This window comes from Haliaeetus albicilla, chromosome 17 (genome assembly GCF_947461875.1).
Source record: "Haliaeetus albicilla chromosome 17, bHalAlb1.1, whole genome shotgun sequence".
Taxonomy (NCBI): domain Eukaryota; kingdom Metazoa; phylum Chordata; class Aves; order Accipitriformes; family Accipitridae; genus Haliaeetus; species Haliaeetus albicilla.
In genome coordinates, this window is record NC_091499.1 from 12,154,209 (window position 1) to 12,177,983 (window position 23,775).

The 23,775-nt window shown below is 37.0% G+C and overlaps 1 protein-coding gene across 2 annotated transcripts in view; it reads right to left on the reverse strand.

Moving 5' to 3' along the window:
• The window catches only part of RNGTT (RNA guanylyltransferase and 5'-phosphatase), a 186,455-nt gene that overhangs the window by 158,370 nt on the left and 4,310 nt on the right, over positions 1-23,775 (reverse strand). For both annotated transcript variants that reach the window (XM_069804842.1, XM_069804843.1), the window contains exons 2-6: positions 20,280-20,389; positions 12,937-13,040; positions 12,718-12,806; positions 9,610-9,685; positions 6,170-6,419 (exon numbers count right to left, since the gene is read on the reverse strand). In XM_069804842.1, the coding sequence (XP_069660943.1) occupies positions 6,170-6,419; positions 9,610-9,685; positions 12,718-12,806; positions 12,937-13,040; positions 20,280-20,389 (629 nt within the window). The remainder of the gene's footprint in view (positions 1-6,169; positions 6,420-9,609; positions 9,686-12,717; positions 12,807-12,936; positions 13,041-20,279; positions 20,390-23,775) is intronic.

Below are 23,775 nucleotides of genomic sequence, written 5' to 3' on the forward strand. Positions count from 1 at the left end.
CTTAGTACACAAAATATTATACAATAATAAGGAAGTGTAAGACATCTATTTGTGAATGAGAATCTGAACTTAAACAGTATTGTAAGCCTGGAGCAAATCACTGTGCATTAAAGGTCACAAAACTCTTTGTGACACCATATTTAAGTGTGCCAAAAAGTATGGCCTCAAAATAAGTAAACTGGAAACTAAGGGCAAAATTGACCTATGAAATGTTAAATAAAAATTTTAATACATATATAGTATTTCTAGACCAACAGTTCCATGCTTTCCTTGATTCATGGAAAGTAAGAGCTGTTCACTAACAGTAGAGATCTAACGTGTGAGATAAAACAAGTAGCTTGGTAATTAGTGAACTACAGTCACTAGGAAACATCATTAGGCACAAGCTTTTTGGTGTTGTTTTTTTTTAAACAAAAATCTCAGCAGATGAAGACATCAAGTCCTACTTTTCTCCCTCCAAATCTTTGAGATGTAGGTTTTCTATTAAATATGTTAATTTTATCAGGCCTAGATGGTAATTCCCGTACAAGAAGTTCAATTACATGGATTTCACCTCCACCTAGGTGATCTACCATGTTATACGTCTCAAAACTTAAACTTACACTGCAGGGAAAACAATTGAAAGAATGAACGTACTTATGCAGCAGCGGACTGCAAGGGTTCTCAGTTGATCTAGGACAAACTTCTTAACAAAAGAGAAAACACAAACAGCTGGTTTGTAACAAAATATTTGTGTAAAAATATACTTGCATAATTTTATTCTCAATCTAAAACAGTTTACCAAAGCGGAGGTGCTACCCTGAATGCTACAGAAAAGCCTGTAGAGATAAGTAAACCAATACTGAAAATAAAACTCTAAAATAACTTGTATATTCCAGAAAAAATTTGATGTCAAGCGGAATAAAAACGAATTCCGCACAACAGAACACATTAAAGCCATCAGGTCTACAAAGCTACATAATTAAAGATTTCTATAGAGATCCCAAATCGACCAGACTTATTTCAACAGCGTCTCAAATAATTTCTCAATGCAGACTAATAAGATCAAAGCATGAAGTTTCATCTGTTGAGCTATGAATCCTGCAAATGAAGATAAAAGTGTTTCATATCTGTTCTCTAAAATGCTTGAAACTTGCCTTAACAAATCTAGCTGCATACTACCGATGAAAGGAGCCTTTTCGCTCCCTTCCCTTTCCACACACCATGGCACTCAACTGCTCTACTCTCGAGCAAGTCTAGGAACTAAGTTGGCAAAAATAACAACATAAATTAGTAATTTTCTGCCAAATTAGCATCCTAAACTAGCTCACCATAGGCTAAGTCAGCACTAGTGCCAGCACAAGGGAAGCAGAAGGAACACAAGGAGTGCAGGGAAAGCAGGACTGCAGTTTTCAGTACAGCCTGCATTTAGTTAAGATTGGCTCAGTTGCATCGCCAAATCGTGTGCCGAGAACAGTACATCCTAAAGAAATACACTAGTTCATAACCTTAACTACCTCAAGCTCCACAGACTTTTGGTGCAGCACTTATCCCATATTACTTATGTGGGCACCAGCAGGTGCAACAGCACACAGGTGACTGGGCAAGGGAGGCAGACAGCTACACATGCCTGGCCAGCATGTTGTCTGAATACCAAGTAAGTGGTTAAGAGCACCATGAAATAAAGGAAAATGGTTTTGCCTTGCTTCTCAGGATAATGGCAGAGTGTGATGGCAGTACAACTGCTAAGATTAAAGCAGAAGGCAGGCAACAGGAAAGATTTTCCAGAAAAGAAGGTCATAAACATTAATTTGGTGCCTGCCATTTGAAAGTGTCTCTTGCGGATTATCTGCCTCAAGTATACTCACTAGCTAAGGCACAGTACTATGAAAACAAGGCAAGTCACTTGGGCATCCATGCTTGGCTAACTCAACGCTCCAAGTTTCATGAGGACACTTCCTTGGATAAGGTGGCAAAACTGAGCCAGATCCATGCCCTTTCTACACCACTGTTGAGCTAACAACCCCACCATGGAAACAGGACACTAGAGAACACAGGGCCGAGATGCTGGAGCACTCGGCTCAGCAGGAGCACCTCAGGTCCTCAACACTGTTACTAAAGCAAGAGTTAGAAGCCCTAATGGATCCAAGGTAACTACATGCACTTAGTATCTACACTCTGCACAATCTTCACGCCACCTGTACTAAGCAAGCTCTCCCCACTTGCCACTGTATCCCTCCCCCCATCACTTCGGCTGCAGGAGAAGCGGCAATGTGTATTATCTTGTGTTGGTTCAGATCCTGAACACCATCTGGAGGAGTCGGTGAGTGGGAACAGCCCCAAACACACACCTCCCTGACCCTAGCAGCTATCACCAGGCCTGGGCGATAGCCATCTTCAGCTACTCAGACTTGACTGAGTGCTAATATGCTCAAAGACTGCCTTCCAGAGGGCAAGAAACGTTCCAAAACGTGTCAGGAAGAGAGAGAGTCCGCATCTTCTAAAAGAGAGGAAGGGAAAGCCAGGGAGTTAAACTGATCAGCTTAGATTTAATACCTAGATATATACAGGACCAAATCACAAGAACTGCCTCTAGGCATGTACAAGCAAAAAAGATACTACAAAATCATACTGACTGTCACTCAGTAACAACGGTGTTCAGCTAATCATTTGGATTTGGTGATGAAACGGGCTTCACGGAATTGGGAAAAGCAGGAAATATCACATCTTTCAATGCTGGCTTTTGTCTTGGCTTGTCTTTTGTTTGCTTGTCTTGTTCTTATAAAGGAACTCAGAAAACATGGGGTAGATGTAACTTCTACAAAACAGAAGAGCGACCTGTTTCAAAACCAGGTCCAGAGGAGTTAGTGTTTCACTAACAAAATGGAAGAATATATTGAGGAGGACCTGCGGGGTCTGGTTTAGGTATAAGAGAATTAATTTATTCTCCCTAAATTTCCTATTAGCATATTCTTATTTTGGTGACATCTGTGAATTTAGTAACAGAGATACAAACTGTGATGTAGAATTCAGTGTTATCCTTAATTTTAAGAATGGGCTGGAAAAAATACTGTGCAATTCAGTATAAAAAAAAGTTCTACACTTAATAAGGAATAAGCAATTATACAAACACACACTGGTAGATAATTAGAGGAAAAGATACGGAGGCAGCAAGAGACCAAAAGCTGAATTAGTATTATTCTGTCTTGTAAAACTCAATTATATTGAGATATATAAACAGAAGTATTAGCCTTAAGACATGTGAAATTAATTCCTCCCTATTAAGCACTAGGATGGCCTCAGCTAGAGGCTTGTGTTCAAGTACAGGCACCATAGTGTCAGAAAAACATGAGTCAACATGACAGAATACAAAGAATGACAAGAATTGTCAGAAGTATAGAAAATATGGACTACAGGGAAAAAGTGAACAAATTAGCATTTAATGTGGAGAAAGAGAAAGCTAAAACGAAATGACACCTGTATTCAAGTACATAAAATGCTGCTGCAAAATCAGAAAATATCTTTTTCTTGTATCCACCAAGATGCCCATGGGCAGAACAATAAGTACAGGAGTTAGGCAGAAAAACACAAAGTCACTAATATTCGGAATCAATGTACTTTGATAGTTAAATAATGAATATTACCCTTGCTAACTATGTCAACCATGAGGTTTAATGGTTTCCCTCTGTCTCACAGATGACCACAAGACACTTGCACTCAAAATCACAGAGAAAATCATAAACAGCCAGCATCTCTTCCAGACTGTTTGAGATGTAACCATCCATTTTAGAAGCAGTACGCATTACATCCTGTAATGCCTGTGAAATATGCAGCTTACATGGGACTAAAACAGATGGCATTCCTTAATAAACAGTAAAAGATCCAACTGACCCATGAAAAGTTTGAAGGTTCTGGCTCAGAATTGTAACTTCTTGTCCTATTTGCAAAATCAAGTCTTTCTTTCCGGAAGATTTTTTTTCCTGAAGTGAGATTCTAAGTGTCAATTAATAATGTTTCTTCGATGCTACAGTTATCATGGCAAAGTCAAAACATGTTTGGATTTCCTGTGTAGCATCTGAGAGTACAGCAAACAGATTTGCTGTTACCTGTCAACTACATTTGGGTGATGACAAAGAAAACTGTAATGGCATTATGTTCTAACGGTTCCCACAGTTTCTGTAGTATAGAAAAGAAAGGCTGTCAAGACTTTTTGACATCAAAATACAGAAGTTTTAGTGAAAGGTGTTGCAGTGAAGTTTCTCACATCCAAGATAGAATTTCTGAAATGGACAGCAAGCTAACTTCACTTCACAGGCTAGCTTGGCAGTTGCTTCTGACTATGCATTACCCTAGCAAGATGCCTAGAAAGCATCTCCTCCTCTATCCCTAAACTTTTCTTCTGTCCCCACAAAGATTTGGATCAAAATTAAAACATTTCAGAACACCACTATCACCACTGCCACCTCTAGTTTGATACTGTCTACACCTAGGTGTTTAGAGAAAGAGTCAAATTAGAAGGCTGAAAACATCTGCTGCAGAAAATCAACATAATGCTGAAAATTTAGCCCTTTAGACAGTAAAATAAGAAAATCTGAGCAAGAGGTATTTACCTGATAATCATTCCCCCTGTAGATGGCATATTTACAAGGAATCACAAATAGATTGTATCCATCTCTACTGAGTTAAGAAGCAGTCCAATCTGCCAGCCAAGAACCATGGTAAAGAATTCTGCCCGTTCCTCCTCTTCATGTCAAAGAATGTTCCTCCAGAGCTGCAAAACTGAATTATACGAATATGCATATTAACTAGATGATTCTTTCTTTCATAAATTCTTTAACTCATAATTAACTTTTAGTTATTAATATGCTTATTCGTATAATTTAGCTTCCAGCTTTCAAAAAAACTATGGTGGCAGATAAGAAAAAGCCTGGAAAGCCAGTATCATGATACCTGTTAAACAGAGCAGTTTAATTTTATACTTGCTGAAAAGAGGCTGTCATTGGACCTCACCATCACACCACATTTGCTAATGCATCAAAAGGCAAGTCAAAAAAACAGTTTTGAGGTTCCAGCCCAAATAAATTTTTTTAGTTATCAATGTTTTACTGCAAGGCTAATGGAGGAAGTGATCATAACCCTGAATATATTTTTACTATGGATTTTTACAGTGTGGGCAATTTTTTATTCCAGCTGATGGGCTATTTGAAAGTTTTCAAAGTTCATCTTGCTTCTTTGGACTAGATTTTGTATTCCTTTCAGGCTAACTTCTTCCATCTGTAAACCATGTTGAGCCGCTGCAGTAACAACAAAATACATTTTTGCAGCATATTTCATATAAGGATTTCCAAGTGTTTGCAAACAAACACACCTCAGCACACAAGTAAAATAATTCAGTATTATGCAAAAAGAACTGAATCTATTTTTGCACTCAGCAACATTCTCCCTTACTTTATCTACAAATAAAAAAAAAAAAGTCAGGAATTTGGAGAGAACTGAACCATTAGTCTTCAGATGATACAAGTATATTCTTTGTACTTGAGTATTAGTTCTGTACTATGGTAACTACAGTAACTTATTTCATCAGAATTATGCAGATGTATGTCAAAATAATCACAATAAGTGATCAGCCATATTTCTTAACATTATACAGTTAAACCAGCTTTCAACAAAATATAACTTCAAAGCTGTCTTGGAATTTTTAAGCTTCTATTGCTTTTTGTAATTCAATTCTCAACTCTCCAAAAGTTCCAAAATTAAGAATATTTACCAAAATGAGCGCTGAATTTTTTTAACTCTGAATTTCATCCACATGGCTACAAAAAAAAAAAAAGTAAAAATTGTTTACACACACCCCCTATAACATTTCAGCTCTAAAGACAAAGTGAATATTAAAGAGCACTTTACTATCTCAACTCAAACTTAAAAAATAAAAGTTAGATTAGAAAAATATTAAGTCATTTTTACAACTGGAATAGTTGAGGTGTTGAATGTTAAAGTTCAAGGTTCATATAGGAAACATAAGAAAGCTTGCAATGAATCTACCAGTTTTTCCTGGTTAGAGACAATACTACCAGTCCTCACTTGCAAGAGCACTGACACTTCTATAGCATGTATTATGTAGTAACTGATGACTATGAGTTTATGAAATTAAGTTTAGCAATTAGAATATTAAGTTCTTAATCAAAAATACCAGTTTTAGGCGTTCTTTTCTTCTCTTGCCAAAGGAAGAGCTTGATGATCCAGGTTCTGATTCTTGGCCTCCTGTTTTACCATTATCATCATCCTCCTCTTCATCATCATCAAAGCACCATTCTGGTAGCTCAGGTGGTGACGGTGCATCATCTTCATCTCCGTAACGACGAAATAATTCCTTCAGATAGTCACCTTTATAAATACCTGGTGGTCTAGCCTGAGCAAAAGTAGCCACAGCAGCCTCAATACTGTCAAATAAAAATTTAAAATTACTCTGGATGCTTAATTTACATGGTTTAGTCATATTATACCTTAACAAACATAAGATTTATTGGGATGGAGAATTAAAACAAATTCCAAACTGGTAATTACAAAAAAATTAACTATATTTGAAACATCATGCTTGGATCAGCCTGGCAGCAGTTGCTCTTGCACAAGAGTGTGCATAATTACGTAAGTACTGTGTACGTTCTCAGAAGTAACTGCAGCTTGCACAGCTTCATCTCCTTATTGTAGCTAATAGTGGTCTGCTGGTCACCTAAGTAAAACTTTATTATTGCTGCAGAAAAGGAATGGCTGACACGTAGGTAAGTACTTAAAGACTGAACTAAGACAAAAAAAAACAAAGAAAAAGATGAACAAACTTAATGAAGAAAAATGCAAGTGTTGAAATTCAAATATGGCCACGTTTTTCCCCTAAGAATTATCTTTCCTTTCATTGGAGGTTTTGCCATCACAGTGGGGAAAAAGCATCCTAATCTTTTGAAATTACTTCTCTTTCCAGAAGTTTCTCATAAAGAACTGTAATTCAGAAGCCTTTTACTATGCAGCCAACACTTAATCTTAAGTGCTTTAATAAACTGGAGATTGGATCACAAAAAAATTAGAAACCAAAACTAACAGTCATGCACCTTTACTAGCCAACTGGAAAGCACTCCAAAATATATAACAGTGAGCACAGCACAAGGGTTTTATTGTTGCTGTTTTCATAGATCCTATGAAAATGTTTAACAGAAATCATTCTGTTAATAATTCTGTCTTCAATTTATCATGACTGTGGTGGAGCAGTAATGCTCCATGCACCAACATTTAGAAATCTTGCTATGCAAAAGAGAGGAGAAATCACAAAAGGTATGTATCCCTGTTAGGCTTCTTGACAAGCACTTACCTTAAAGCTGGAACAAAAGCACATATTACACGCTGCAAAAATAATTTTTTTCAGATAAGAAAATAGCCTGTCACTGGAACAAGGAAAACATATAGCTAAAATGGAAAAAAGAATTTAAATACAAAAGGCATTTTTTTGTCTGATCTGTACAGTATGGGAAGGAGCCTGAGAACTTTATGAGGCACATTTCCCAGAATAGACAGAAACACTTCCTAAGAACCAGTAAGTTTGGTTCTCTCTTCTGATCTTTGGTAAGAGAAGAAAACAAAACATTTTCCAGAGTGAGACTATCAGATGGTCGGTCATCAGATCTCAGAAATGACAGTTTAAGAATCCGAGTTATTTGGAAGGAGCTTTCTTCCCCATTCTGTTTTCTAAGACTCCTGATTTCTTCCTCACAAGACATTTTTTATTTTGGTATCTTTCTTAAATTGTTTCACATCTTCTGTAATCAATGCCAGTGAAAGGACAAGCCAAACCAAAAGGGATGGGGCCTGAAAGACACTCAAATTTGTCTCTGATGATATTAGAAGAACTCTGTGCTATTCTGGAATAGATGGCAATGAAAACCAGAAGAGGCAGCACAGACTTCAAGCACAGAAATCCAGCTGAAAGAAAACATATTTTGCAAGTTCTAGAAACATAGCAGTCTTTGAGAAAAATTAGTTGTGAAAAAGCGAGTCAAGTAAGGTTTCTGATCACTAGCTGAAGAGCTTTTAGTCTGGATGACCCTTCTTTAAACTAACTATAAAATACATCTCAGTGTTCAAAATACATCAGCAGCGCTCCTATATCATATGCTTAAGGAATGAATATGGATGGATTTTTCCATCAGGAAAATCTTATTTTCTCATCAGCAAATAACAGTGCCTTATTTTAAGGAATGATACAGCAAATTGGATTTATCTTGATACAATGCTTAGCATTAACTAGCACCTTGCCAAAATTCATTCTTTAGCTGTGGACATTTTTCCCTATCAGGTGATATCTGGGTGCTCTCTTAAAAAATCTGACAGAGATGAACACACTTGATAAAATTAACTACCTGAATGAAGAGAAAAAAAAAAAAAAAAAAAGAAAGACATGGCTGTTAAGTTTTAAGGCTTTTCCCACAGAGGTTTGAAAATAAAGAGACGATGCATAAAAGCAGGAGATTCAAATAAGATTCAAGTGTATTTCCTCTTCAGAACAAAGGACCAATTCTGAGTCTAATTATTGCATGCTGCTTTTAAATTGTTAGATTAAAAGCATATAAATTTGCTATTTCATAGGAACAACTAGCATCATACTATAAAGATATTTGTATCCATATCTACTTCCTATACTCAGCTAAGATTCTGCCAAGACTCAGCCACCCACTACTAATGGTGTTCTGTCTCCATTACGCCAATGTCTTTATTCCAGACAACTATGACCTAGTTCTTTGCAAACAGTTTGCACATACATGCTAAGCACCAAATAACTGTTACGTCCAGACATAAGAAAATCCTGCAAAAGGAGTAGAATTTTCTTCAGTTACAGGACCATACAAGAAATATCATCAGAATGCTTAAGGGGCTTGTTAAGAAACATGCTTTGCATGGGACCCCATCAGCAAGGAAATAGTGTTTCGTGAACACTACCAAACATGCAAAAGTCATGCCCACCAGCATGGTACAGGAAATTTTTTTTTTGTACACTAACGTTATTTGAAAAAGATCACTACTCTTTATGAAGGCACCAGCATTTTTAAATCACAAAAACCCAGTGAGTCTGTATAGAAGCATGCTGTAGACTTTAGTCAAACAAGTTGGAAACAAGGACTTGGTCTCCCCTCAACCCTTCAAAAGCAATTATTTCACTCTGCTTTGCTCTAGCTAATCTCTTCAGAACTCAAAAAAAAAAAAAACCAGAAAAAGCCTACATGCAAACCTACATGAAAAAGATTAAAAAGTAAGGGAAATAAACCTTTCAGGCATCTCTGATCTCTACATTCTTACTCAAAATGTGGGCTGTGTCACGGGGAAGGGACACAGTACAATATATACACTCCTAAAAGCCCACACACAGCAGGTACAGCTGACTTCTGGAAAGCTTGACTGAAACAGGCTAAGCTACCAAGGGATGATATGAATAATGTTAATATTGGTTGTTTGGTCAAGATTAGTAGGCAGTTTTAAAATAACAAACAGTGAATACATTAGGATAGCTGTCAGGACCATGAATGAAACATACTGAAGAGGCCTTTGGTCACTCTCCACAAATCCCTAGGTATTAACATTCAAAGTTACCTCCAGTCCAATTTCTCGACCAAAAAGGCACAGATCAGAAATCCAGTTCTATTGAAACCATGTGTGCAATGGACACCTAGACAACACAAGAAAAGGACATCATCATTTCCAAGTAGTTTTAACAAACATGTTTTAGTTTCACATGTGTGTGTTTGGATCCTTCTACCTTCATCATTAACATTGAAGAGTTATCTCCCTTCCCATCAAGGCAGCCCAGGTCACATAAGGCACATAAGCCTAAAAAGCAATTTATTACAGTATTTCTGCAAATTATTAGCAACAGGAGTACAGGATGCTTCAGTTCATCCCAACTCAAGAGCACTAACTTAATGCAACTGACATAATGGCTAATACAGATAAGATTCAAAGTATTTTTTTATGACTGCTCAAATGCTTATTAGGAGACAATACAATCAATTTCAATAATCGTACTTTTAGCGAATTTAGCAAGCATTACATTCATTTCACACCATCAGGCATAAAAATCATATCCAGATTACCTTACCACAAACTTGAAAGTGGTGTCAATAGACCACAATTCTATTTCAAATTTGCTGTTACCATGCTAAGACCAGACACTAATTTTGAAAAAAAAAAAAAAACAAACAAAAAAACCAACAAACTACAAAAAGAAAACTATATAACAGTGTAATTACCTTGAATTACTTATCTTTTCAATGTAAGAAAAAAAGAATTACGTCTTCAGCCTCTATTTTACTGATTTCATCCCCAGTGAAAGGAGGGAAGAGTCAAATGCATCGGAACTTTTTTCTCTCAAGGCAACAGCACCATCTAGTGATAAACCAGTCTGAAAATTTGTGCTACTAAAAATGTCAGATTCAGGCAGGATGTTGCCTCTTCCTCATACTACATTTTAAATTATAAATCTCTGAGTATTAAAGTTCCCACTAACACTAAACACAATTATGCTTATTATTAACATATTTTTCAGTTGTGACCATAGAATCACAGAATCGTTTAGGTTGGAAAAGACCTTTAAGACCACCAAGTCCAACCGCTAACCTAGCACTGCCAAGTCCACCACTAAACCATGTCCCTAAGCACCACATCTACACGTCTTTTAAATACCTCCAGGGGTGGTGACTCCACCACTTCCCTGGGCAGCCTGTTCTGATGCTTGACAACCCTTTTGGTGAAGAAATTTTTCCTAATATCCAATCTAAACCTCCCCTGGCACAACTTGAGGCCATTTCCTCTCATCCTATCACTAGTTACTTGACAGAAGAGACTGACCCCCACCTCACTACAGCCTCCTTTCAGGTAGTTGTAGAGAGCGATGAGGTCTCCCCTCAGCCTCCTTTTCTCCAGACTAAACAACCCCAGTTCCCTCAGCCACTCCTCACAGGACTTGTGCTCCAGGCCCCTCACCAGCTTGGTTGCCCTTCTCTGGACACACTCCAGCACCTCCATGTCTTTCCTGTAGTGAGGGGCCCAAAACTGAACACAGGACTAGAGGGGCAGCCTCACCAGTGCCCAGTACAGGGGACGATCACCTCCCTGCTCCTGCTGGCCACACTACTTCTGACACAGGCCAGGATGCCGTTGGCCTTCTTGGCCACCTGGGCACACTGCCGGCTCATATCCAGTCGGCTGTTGACCAGCACCCCCAGCTCCTTTTCCAGCCCCTCTTCCCCAAGCCTGTAGCACCGCATGGGGTTGTTGTGACCCAAGTGCAGGACCCGGCACCTGACACCATGAAGCAAGTCACTTAAGCTTTTACTGATTTTCTTACTTCTCTACCATAATTAGTAAAGTAAGTTTAGCAACAATTCACTTGATGCTTTTTCAGACAAAACGTGAATATCTATCTTTTTTCTATATGCTCCCACTACAAGTATTTTATATTTTTTTACTGGAGATCCAAAAAATGCCTACAAAGAGTAGACTTTGATACTTCTGATAAAAACCAGAAACTTTATATGGGTAAACAGAAATATGTATCAACTGTATCAGGGTCGGCTGCCCCACCAAGCTTCCATTCTTAATAAAGCAAGGCAAAAACTACGACGAATTTCTTAGATTCATCCATTCTAACCTTTTAATAATATTAAAAGCAGTGTAACTTTCATCAAATGAAATGAATTTTAGCTTCCTTACAGAATTTGTTCCCAGCAATCATTTCTCCTTTGTTTTCTGCTTAAGAAATTTTTTGCATTTTGTTTCCTTAAGGTTGGCAGGCATACTCCAGTCCTTCAAGTTGCAAAACTCGTTTCCATCCTATATTGTTCTAGCTGAATAGAAAATTTTGTTCACTATTCACATTTCAGTCCCTTTTCATATCTAATCTTGACATTGGAAATGAAATTGCACACAATCGTTATTGATAAGTCCTGCAGCTGTTACTGCTACCAGGAAAGTTAAGTCAATAATTTTATACACAAGACAAAGATAAGAAGCATTTCAGCAATGAGACCAACAGCTTGGAAGGGAAAGATCACACAAGGTGCAGTACTATCACTGCTGCAGACTGCTTTCGCTTTTGATAAAAACATCCTCCACACCAGTCCCTCTGATGCTCTGTCAGAGGAAACAAGTGTCCAGAACCAGAAACAACTTTTCAGCAATTCATGGAAGTGAAATGGAAAATCTCAATATTTCTCTTTTACTATGAAAGCCTAAACCTGTGGTCAACACATGACTTTCTTCCTGACTCTTTCTAATTGGCTTTTTTTTCCCATAGAGGTGAAACAATCTAAATAATGGAAGAACATTCCAAAATTCATAGAAGTCAAAAAGTGACTCAACACTAAAAATGGCATTTTAAAAGATGAAATACCAGTTAAATGGGTCTGCTATTTATAGGGTATCACCATGCTATCCATGCACCATATAAATTGCTGACCATAACAATATTTCAGGTTCTGAAATACTGTTGGTGGACCAAGTGGAGGAACTGCAAAAGGAGAGTGAAAAATGAGGAACTGCTAAATGAGAGTGAGTGGGATCAGTCATCAACAATACTGAGAAAATTCCTTTGCTTAGATTTTTAAGAATAAGAGGCTGCAGTTATGAGTAAATATGAAATAAATTAACAGTAAAAACTAATGATAGATATAAGATGGATATAATGGATATAAGAAGACATACCTATAAGCTCTGAGGGGTTCTTATCACTGAAGTGTTCACATACACGGATAAATGTTTCTGTATTCTCAGGTGTAGGGCACTCACCATGCCTGAAAAACACAAGAACACACAGATTAGGAGACAGCTAGGGGAAGGAGAAGAGATAAAGAAAAAGATTAATTACTTCAGTGTGATCTTTCAAATGAAAAGCTAAATATTAAAAAAATGCAGACAACTTACCCTTTACACTGGAGCTTTATATATTTAATCCCCTCTTTCTCTATATCATTCCTGTCATAGAATCTAGTGGTGTTGGTCAAGTCTACCAGTAAACCCATTTTAACCTTAAAAAAAAGTAAACATATATATGGTTCAAATATCAGTGCATAAACACTCAATGGCTAATAATATCCAAATTAAAAGCAATCTACAGTTGCAAGTTCAAAAATTCTTAAATATTGCATTTGTTCACAAAAATCTATATTTTACCACCATCACAGTCATCTGTGTTTCTCTGTGAAAGCTGGTGTCTGATAAGCACTAGCCATCAATTCAAAAACTTCAGTTTGTTCCCCTCAATGTTTCTAAATAGGAAAGATCTGCTAACAGCAGGAAAGTACCTGATAAAGAATTATTTTAACATGTTAAAAGACAAATAAGGTAAAATCAGGTGCTCTTACACTTTAGGTAGAACAATATTAAACACTAGCACAGCAGAAGTACCATAAGAAAAATTAACTACTGAGACTTATATGTAAGTATACTCTCAGAAAAAATAACTCAATTTACCCATCCATTAGAATGCAAACCAAATGAACACATTTTCAAATTTAAACCAAAATTCCTTTAAAATCTCAGAAACATTTTATTCAAAGCTAATAAGTGAAACAACTTGAAATCTTCAAAGATGCTGTCAGTAAGTAAGCTGGCAGTGTCAACCACTCAGATGTTAGGATGTACCTAATTCAGGCTCCCTTGCCCACTCTACCCTAACGCATCCCCTTGTGCAGGAACGAACTTTTTTAGTCTTTGATTTTTATAGCTGTAAAATAGGTCTTTTAAAGCAGCCTTGTGGAAGTTATTGTTTTTAAAAAGCAAGATGGAAAGCAGAAATACCACTAGGTGGCATCCAACACAGAGAACATCAGCAAAGTGCATCCTACTGATCCTTGGTCTAAACAAAATTTCCACCAACCATAAACCTCCCAGTATTACTGTGCAAAACCAGCTCACTAACACACCTGTGTACTGAAGGTATTCCTGGTTTCCTGCCTTATAAGTGCAAGTAATTGCTTTTGGTCAAAATGCTGAATGTCATGCTTTCAAGTAGGATCCTCACCATGAAACCAGATGTCTTTTTAAAAGGCATTTTAAGAGTGGTAGTTTAGCAAAATTCTTGTTCTATAGCTTTGTCTTTTTTAAAGATACATCAATAGTGCACTTAAAAATACATTAACACTGAAGCATGTTATGCATGCAAAAACACAGAAGAACACTTCATCTTCAATATATTTAATACTCCAGCACAAACTCATAAACAGGATTTTGATCAGGTTTTATCCACCTTAAGGTCAACAGACTGGCAATAATTTAGCAGTGCATTTGGAAGAATTACAAATTAAAACACTGCTTCCAGACAATTCAGAAAAGATAAATTCCAATTATAACTGGAATACAGTTCAGAAACAGCTGCTTCACATGGATATGTGGTTCAGTAGACCCCAAAGACAGATTTCCAATTATCTACAGAGGTAGTTATCCATGGTATTCCAAGTGCTAATTATATACTTTCATAATACTTTTATAATACTTCTACACTTTCATAATACTTTATCAGATATTAAAAAGCATCATGTTATATCAGCAGTGTTAAGCATTTGTAGTGTAATACCCAAATCAGTTCTGAATTTCTCCTTGTTTACTTCAACTTTGTATATTGTATTCAGAATGCTTTATTTCCTTTTATTAGTGTGTTTTGCAGAAATACAAGCTACTTCAGTAGGGGTCCACCTGAAAACAATGTTACATCACCCGAAACTTCAAAAATTTAGTGTCAACCGAGCTGTTAAACATACAGACTGACAGCATACTAGCCAGTGATTAATGCTGTAGGAAGTATATGAAAGGCAATTAATTCAATGATTACTTTCCTCCCCCTCCATTCTCAACAGTATTTAGCAAATATCTCAAAGACTACTTAATTCACAAATAAGACAACACAAAATTTCCAGGTGCTACACACTGTAGGTCCGTAACACTATGACACTGAACAGTTATTTTGAACTGGTTTATGTCAAAGAATGACATATTCCAACACCAGTACTTCTAGGTGATTGTACAGGAATCCACAGAGTATCTTCCAGTAACATGCCATGCCCCCCAAGAAGCATAAGAATCTGCCTCTGTGTTCTGCACCCTATCAGCAGTGTGGTTAGAGTTGGCAAAAAAAGACTGATATGAGAATCAGGTGAGTTTTCACCAGAGAGCTCTAGACTATGAAGCCACATAAATGGCCGCCTAACTACCCTCCTCCCCAACTTCTACATAGCTCAGCTTGATAACCTATTCTTTTACATACAATATGAGGTTAGGTGTTAACGCTTCCAAGATGTCCTCAGCTAAGGGGAAAAATATTTTCAAAGTAAGATTAAGATTTAATGAAAACATCATTTTAAAGTAACGGTTTTTTCATTCAGTTCCAGTCTAGTAAGAAAGAAGACATTCCAAAATGTGAATTACTCCTGAAAAAAATACTGTATCATCTAACAATCTGGAGAAAGGGAAAAAGAACCCTGAGGAAAACAACCTTTAATAATAGCCTGAAGACAGATTAAAAGGTAACACTTTAATATATCAAATTGTTAAAGGAGAGCTGCAAGAAGAAATGCAAGTGATTTGCAGAACATAGTTTCACATCCTCCCATCCAAAAGTAGAAGAGATACCATTCCATTTTAGTGTTAAAAACTCAAAGCCAATTCCCAGCCCCACTGTTCTCGAATACCAGCAGCTTCAAATGTTCCCACCAGAAGCCTCCAAACTTCCCCAAACTCCTGCTACAATGAAGAATTATCACTGAGATGTTTGAAAGCACAAAAATTTAATTTTATGGCAAAGCTTTTAAGCTCAAAGAATACTCACATGGTTTTCTCTCAACTTTTAGAAATTACTCTTTTGAACATACTCGCTTACAGATTTCAGTTACCTGACTGACATGTAGAAGCCATGAGAACAGTTGATTCAGTATGAGAAGAATGTTGATAACACACTGATGTTTTCAGTTGTTGCTAAGTAGTGTTTATACTAAGTCAAGGATTTTTCAGCTTCTCATGCCCAGCCAGCAAGAAGGCTGGAGGGGCACAAGAAGCTGTGAGGGGACACAGCCAGGACAGCTGACCCAAACTGGCCAAAGGGGTATTCCATATCATGTGATGTCATGCCCAGCATATAAACTGGGGGGAGCTGGCCTGGGGGCATCACTGCTCGGGAACTAACTGGGCATCGTTTGGCGAGTGGTAAGCAATTGCATTGTGCATCACTTGTATATTTCATTTCTTTCATTATTATTATTGTCATTTTTTACTGTTATTATTATTTTCTTCCTTTCTGTTCTATTAAACTGTCCCTATCTCAGCCCACGAGTTTTACCTTTTTTTTTCCCCTGATTCTCTCCCCCATCCCACTGGGGGAGGGGGAAGCGAGTGAGCGGCTGCATGGTGCTCAGTTACCATCTGGGGTTAAACCACGAGAACACTACAACATACTTCAGACCCTAAGTGTCACCAAGCATCTGAGATGTTGCATTTAATCTGAATAGGAGAATGAAATATAGCAAAGTGTCTACTAGAGAGGAAATTCTGAACTACAGGACTCTAGGATTTCTGGCCTGCTATTCCTTTGCCATTATTACGAATCATTTCAATCATATATAAGTGAAGATCTTGTGAAGTGACACTGTTCCTCACTCATTTCATGGAGCAGTAAACCAAACAGGCATCCGATATAATTTAGCCAAAGCTATAAAAGCATGTAGGGCATATAAAGCATATAAGGCCTGAAAGCAGTTTCCTTGCTTTACAGAAAGCATAAACATTTGCGCTCTCAATTCATGGGATTAGCTGCATGTAACACACTACAATTTAGAGAGTGCAAGGCAAAAGAAGAAGATAAAGAAATTTTTAAAAAGCCAGGGGATTATGTAACATAATCAAGTATACGATTACGATGTTCCAAAAATCCATGCAAAAAAATAGTGGTACCACAGGAATCAAAACATTTCAGTCACTGAACTGGGGTTATACTACGCTTGTCCTGATGATGACAATTCTCACCTATAGAATAGATTCTAGTACACGTACATTCATCACGCAGGGGCTTTGCTCTGCTTGAAACCCTGACATGACACCAGTCATTACAGTCATCCTCTCAGTCATGCTCTCCTAAGTTTGCTCCTAGAAAATTCTTAATAGAAGCTGATTTTTTTAAAGACTATCTAAGCTAAAATAGATAGTCACCCACTGGAAAAAATGTTTTTCCGGCCAATGTTTTGCATGAATCACATCTTTCAGTCCACCACACCCATTGAATGACACAGCTTTGGAAGAAAGACTAATTTTCAGTTGTTGAGCAACTTCTCACTAAAACATACGTTTATTTCTTACAAGGACTGTTACAACACTACAATCTTAGACACCACATTGAAACACAATTGAAACTAGTTATTTTTCTTGCTTCTAATTGTAAAAGATGACCAGATAGAAGGAAAAAAAGCTCATCAATAGCTTGAAGTTCTCATGTTTTACATACAATAATACCAAGATCTTCATACCACCTCCATTCTACTCATACTTATTTTGGCCAGGCTCTCCATGTCCTCCTACAGTTATAAAAGCCTTCCTCCTCACTTTCTCATATATCCAGCTATTAATGCCTTATGCATGTGCTCTTCTGCTGCTGTGCAATTAAATGGGCTTAGCTAGGTTCCCCTTGTATAACCCCAGAAGTTTCTCATTAGAAGCTGGAACTTGAAAACATGCTCCCCAGGAGGGAGAGGGCATACCACAATACACTGAATTCTCTCGAGTGCCAAGATTCTTTTCTTGCATTTCTTATTTGAGGAAAATAGTTTAAATTAGTGATTGAATTTATCTGTGAAAACAATAATGTGGCTGAAAACTAGTTTTCCTAATAGGAATATTTTAACTTGAGCATGCTAATTGCCCAAACATTCTTTTGAATTAACTGATGTCCTAGCTCTTCATAACAGAAATAAAACTGCCTTTTATAAAGCATAAACAGTACTAACCTACCTACTCAAGAAACAAAAAAAATAAAATTATTCACACTGTCACCAATTGCTCCTGCAAATTTTTTTTATGAGACCATTAAGATATTATGTCAATATTGGCAATCAGAAAAATGGGGTTGCTATCCCTTATCACATCAGTTTCTACCATTCAGATTTTCAGCAACCAGCTCCATGAGAAAAAGGAATCACACAGGAAGTTTGTTCAAGAAAGTTCCTCCCAGACAGATATTGTCTTAAATGCTGAACTGGTACCTTCAAAAACCTGTGGTACCAGCAATATCTTACTATTACCAAAATCCAGATGTAAAAGTTTCTGCTGAAGTTTCTTATTTGGGAGATAAATTATATGGACTTAAGTAATAACGAGGTTTCAGAAGTGATTCATTCTGCAAAGTACTAGCAGTAAAACACACTGCAGTAAAATGATTAGAACCATGCACAGTGAGGTACTTTTGCCTTGGGAAAATCCAAGTTCTCCTCAATTGCACGTTCATCTCATTGCCAGATTGTTGGTAAACTGCTGTTCTACAAATATAGTACTTCAGTGATCCACTGCATATCTCAGCAAATAAAAAATTGTGTTTTCAAATAGGAAACATTTAGCAACAATATCAGGGTTCAAGACAAAATAATAGATAAGATGAGAGCGGTGAGTTTGAGAGAAATTATGTGTTCTGCTTGTTAACCAAAATTACCGAAACGGAAGTGGGGACTGTCTTGCTAGTAATCGTACTATCAGATTCTAATCATCTGATGTCACTCAAGACATTACGAATTTGTAGTATTGCAACAGAACTGACTGATGTGCCTAGTGGAAAGGCTATGAAGGCTCACCATGATTTCTTTTTTGGTGACAAACCACTAGCAAGCAAATAGAATTTCTGAGTAAGTCTCTCAAGTTCTCTAACTTCAAAATATATGCAGAATTTTAAATTACTTTAAACCATGAATAAGATTGGTTTTGGAAAATTTCTAGGTATGCCCATTAGAGCCGGTCAGAGTCAAAACCAACATAATGCATAAAAGAGGAACTCAAGTAGAATTTATATGCACAGATCCAAGAATTCAAACAAGAAAAATCCTACCAATTCAAGCACCTGAGAACAGGCACATATGCCTCACTCATAGTACCTTCTTATCACATTAGCCCACAGGTACTGCTATCACTGCTACACTGAGTAGCTCACCATCTAGTTCATACCTAAGCCTAAATAAGATTCATAAAATGAAGATTCCCATATTTTAGTCACCTGACTCTTTTGATGTTTAAGCTCTGATATTGTTAAACAAATTCAGAATTAATTTAACTTAGATCAACAGCAAAACCAAAAAAAACCCACAGAAAAAATATCACTAGCATAATTAGTTTCATGGAACAGTCAAAAAAAAAAAAAGTGGTGCTAACCTTTTATATAACAGTTTAATAAACAGATTAAAAGAATTAGTTTGTAGGCCTGCCTTTGCCTAGGAGGCTCAAAATCCCATTTCCCACATCTCCAGATGCACTGGACTGGGCACAACACTTCACAGGCCTACATGAAAGGCTGGAAAGGTCCTGTTCCCCACCTTTATTGTCAAAGCTGTGCTACAGTGCAGAACAACATGCAAGTTGAAATGGACAGACAGAAATGAGTGAAACAGAGAATGAAGACATAAGCCAGAAACACAACTCTGTAACCCAATGATAAAGGCATCCACCCACCTTCCTGGGTCCCAGTTCATCCTCCTAAAATTTTTTTCTATTTAATGCATTTTTTTTCCACTAAGAAGTTACTAGATAAAATCCATAAACTGATTTCTTCCATACTTGGGTATGACTGGTTAGATACCATAAAGCATTCTATGCATCAAAAGAAGAAAATTATGCATTGAAACTACAGAAGAGTTCTATGAAATTCTCCTTTCACTTTTAAATGCTTTCACTCCTATAAACAAAATTGCAACTTAACATATCCATACACAAGAGACATTTGTAAAACTACAAACTCATCGACTATCTGAATTTTACAATGACAAAGAAGAGTGAGAAGAGTGAGATTCTTGCTGCTAATACAGTGAATGAGCTGGCAGACTTTGCACAATTCTTGCCTATAAGAAAGTACTTTTGGAAATTTAGGAGTTGCAGAGAAAACCTGAAAATGTAAACAAAAAAAAAACTTTTCTGTACAGATGCCTCAAAGGAAGCCATCAACCACTTTTCTTAAATCTGAAAAGTAACATTTGAATAAACATTAACAATGAAAGTAATGTTTCAATTACTAGAAAATTTAACTTTACCTTCAGACTCTTTAAGTAGTTGGATAACATACTCGGGTGAAAACGATTTTCTTCAGCAACCTGTTCATCATATCTTGGTCCTAACATTGTCTTCAAAGGTAAAAACTTCCCTATGAAAGATAATCAAATTTGCAGTATTTTACATATACTCGTCTATATGTACACTTAGAACTTAGCAATTTCAAAGCAACATGCTGAACAGATTTAGAGGTTCACCTTCAATGAAAAATAATCACAGGAAAAGCATCAACAACAGTTGAATCGGAATATTCTTTAGTTATGAGTTCTCAGAATTCACAAGTAAGTTTATAAGTTTAAAGGAAATACAGGTCAGGTCAGCTTATCTAAAACAAAGTAATTTAACATTTTTAGCTAGCTTTTAATGTGGTTTAAGCTGCCAAGTCATAGTGCACAACAGAATAGAGAAAATTTAAACTCATTACAGTTAAAAACATGAAAATAGCATTTTAAATGACAGTTTGTTACCCAACCATGTAAATATCAGCTTTGACTACCTGCAAACATAAAACACAGTGAAGATCGCTGCAAAAAAATTGCATTTGATCCAGAACACCTACGCACAACAGATCCTTCTGACATACTCCTTAAGGCTTGTTGGAAGAGTTCTGCGGCAGTGTCAACCTTCCCTCCGAAACACAATGCCTATGTGCTATTCAGACATCAGGGAAGTTACAAGACCACAACAAACACTTGACCAGAATTACTACTTCCTGGACTACATCCATCACTCCCTAGAAACCCAAAATTTTTTTTAGTATTTATTTTATTTTTCATCCATCACATCCACCACAGAATATCTGAAATAATCTCATTAGAGATCTCTAGCTCGCTCTTTCTGAACCCCAGCAAGCTACAGGCAAGCCTTTCCCTCCAAGTGCAGCAGGAACAGGTATTTGAGCAGCATGTACTGACCCAACAGCTCTTCCTGCGCTTCTAAACAGAGAAAAACCTAGAGCCCAGGTCACCGCCACCACGTCTGCCTGGGAAGCAGCACACCTCCTCCCACACGTACCTGGGATCCTGCATCACAGTTAGTTGTGGAAAATGAATGCAAAGCGACAGCAAGAAAGAGACCTGGCGTAACTGCCCAGCCACACCAAGGTTAATGATACAGGCAGGAAGTAAAACTGGGAGAACCTCAGCATTTCCAAATAGCTCTGAAAATATGTAAATTAATTATATCCCAAGACTAATCAAATAAACCCTCCCCCAAGAAAATAGAAAAAAAATTAGTGCCCCAGAACTCTTCTCCCTTTTTTTTTTTTAAATAAAACTGTTCCCATGCTGTTAAAAAGATAGCCCTTCTAAAACCAAAGGAAATGCAACCATGCAGTTGTATAGCACAGAGGAGCAGGAGAAATGTTTTTTTCAATGCAGGAAGAACTCCAAATTAGAGCACCAGACATAAATCTTCCAGGAAAAAAAGTGCTGCTAGATCCTGACGTTGTCGAATTATATTTCTAAGATGCTTCTAATAGCACTTAACTTACCTATTTCCTAGAGGGGGAAAAAAAAAAAACCAGTTCATTCTGTACACGATTACTTTTTTTTTTTAAACTTCAGTAACTTCTAAAAAGCTTTTCCTATTTAGAAACACAAATACCCACAAGATATTTTGAACTAAGGGAAAACATAACACCTTTCTATACTATTCCTTAAACTGTCTGATGCATCTGTTCAGCTGTGTAATGTAGAGTAACGGCCACAATCCACTAGTCTTTACGCAGTATTTAAATGTTCAGTTTCAGATCCTCAAGTGAACCAGCACACCCAGCACTAATCCTAAAAAATTCTTCTAAACTACTCAGGAAAATACTGCTTTCTCATCAAGACAGAACATTTCCTCATAATAAAAGAAACAAAATAGTCTTGTTTTCAGCAAAACAAAACCACATGGAATGAAGAGACACTAAAACACCCATTGTATCCAGCTAGAAATCAAGTTTTGAGAGAGAAGCTCACTCATCTTTGTAAAAATAGAAAAATGCATACCATTTTTATTAAATGAATGCTGCTGAGAGGTTTCTCTATTCAATAAATCAAAGTTTGTAGAGTTCTTTGTAGCCTTAACTTCTATCAAAACATCTTATATAGTCTGAAATAAGCATTCAACTTCTAGGAAAGAGACATTATAAACCACAGAAGACAGATAGTTATGGAAACTGAGAAGCTTTACGCAACTTGTTAGCTCAGGTTTGACATTAATCAACATGAGGAACACCCTCACTGTTACACTTGTCTGAGACCATTCCAAACTTTACAGCTAAAAGGAGAGTTATTCAGTCATATAGTCAACATACACATTAAACAGTAATAAATTTATAGTCACTTCAACTTATTTGACCATTAGAAAAACTCATAACTACACTTTACTTCCCTTTCCCTTTTCATTCCACCAGTTATACATCCTCCTCCCTGGTCATGGCTGTTGGGTTGGCTACCTCCCCTCCATTTCCCCATTTTTTGATCCATCTACTTTAATTTTCTTGCTTCTTTGTGTTCCTTGTCACCTTCAACACTATCATTCAGCTTCTCTCACTCACTATTAACCCTTCCACATTAACTTGTAATCTTCCTCTGTACAGACTGATTAGGCAAATCCTAATTTTGGATTATTTTAATGCAAAAATCTATCATCACCATAAGTTTTGCAAAACACCAAGCATGCTTGAAAATTTTTAACTTTGCCTTTTGCCACGCCTATCCTAATGCATCCATTCATCCATTACAGAACATGAAGAATGTAACTGAACTTTTTTTAGCCAAGGCATTCAAGAAAAGGAGCTCGACTGACAAAAGAGTCAATGGATACATAAAAAACTACCATCCTTTATGAGAAGCTGGGAAAAGAGAGTAGAGTTGTAAAACAGTGCCTGGAGGTTAAGATCATTTCCTCTAGCATTCGATTAGAGATAGTACAATCGCACTGAAGACTCTCCTGTTCTCCATCTTCTAGAACAGAGAACGAACATGTTCATTCTTTTCTCAGTAGTGGACCTTGATTTAGTGTCTGATTTTCACTCTGATTTCCTCCTGAGCAACCATAATACATTCCTGTTCATCACCAAGAAAAGACAGACAAAGTAGTCTAGTCAGCATCCCCTGCAGCATTTGAACACCTTTACACAGCTGTGGAAGTGATAAGTAGTTTAATAGAGCCCATTTACTATCACTTCCAAAGATCAAATCCAGATCTTTGGAAGTATTTAGGTGCCCAACTTCTACAAATTCCAGTTTGGTGGTATCATTGAGAAACAGAGATTATATGGCAGCGAACAAGCTGCCTGCCAAGGTTAGAAGAGAGCAGTTGAATTCATGTAATTTGGTTACGATTTAGGAAAATTTTGTAATCAGATTATGAAAACAATGGCTCTGGGATCTTGGTTTGTTGGGGTTTTTTTTCCCTTTGGGTTTTGTTTTGTTTTTTTTAAATAAATTACATTTCTCTGCAATATAATTTCATATTATACCTACG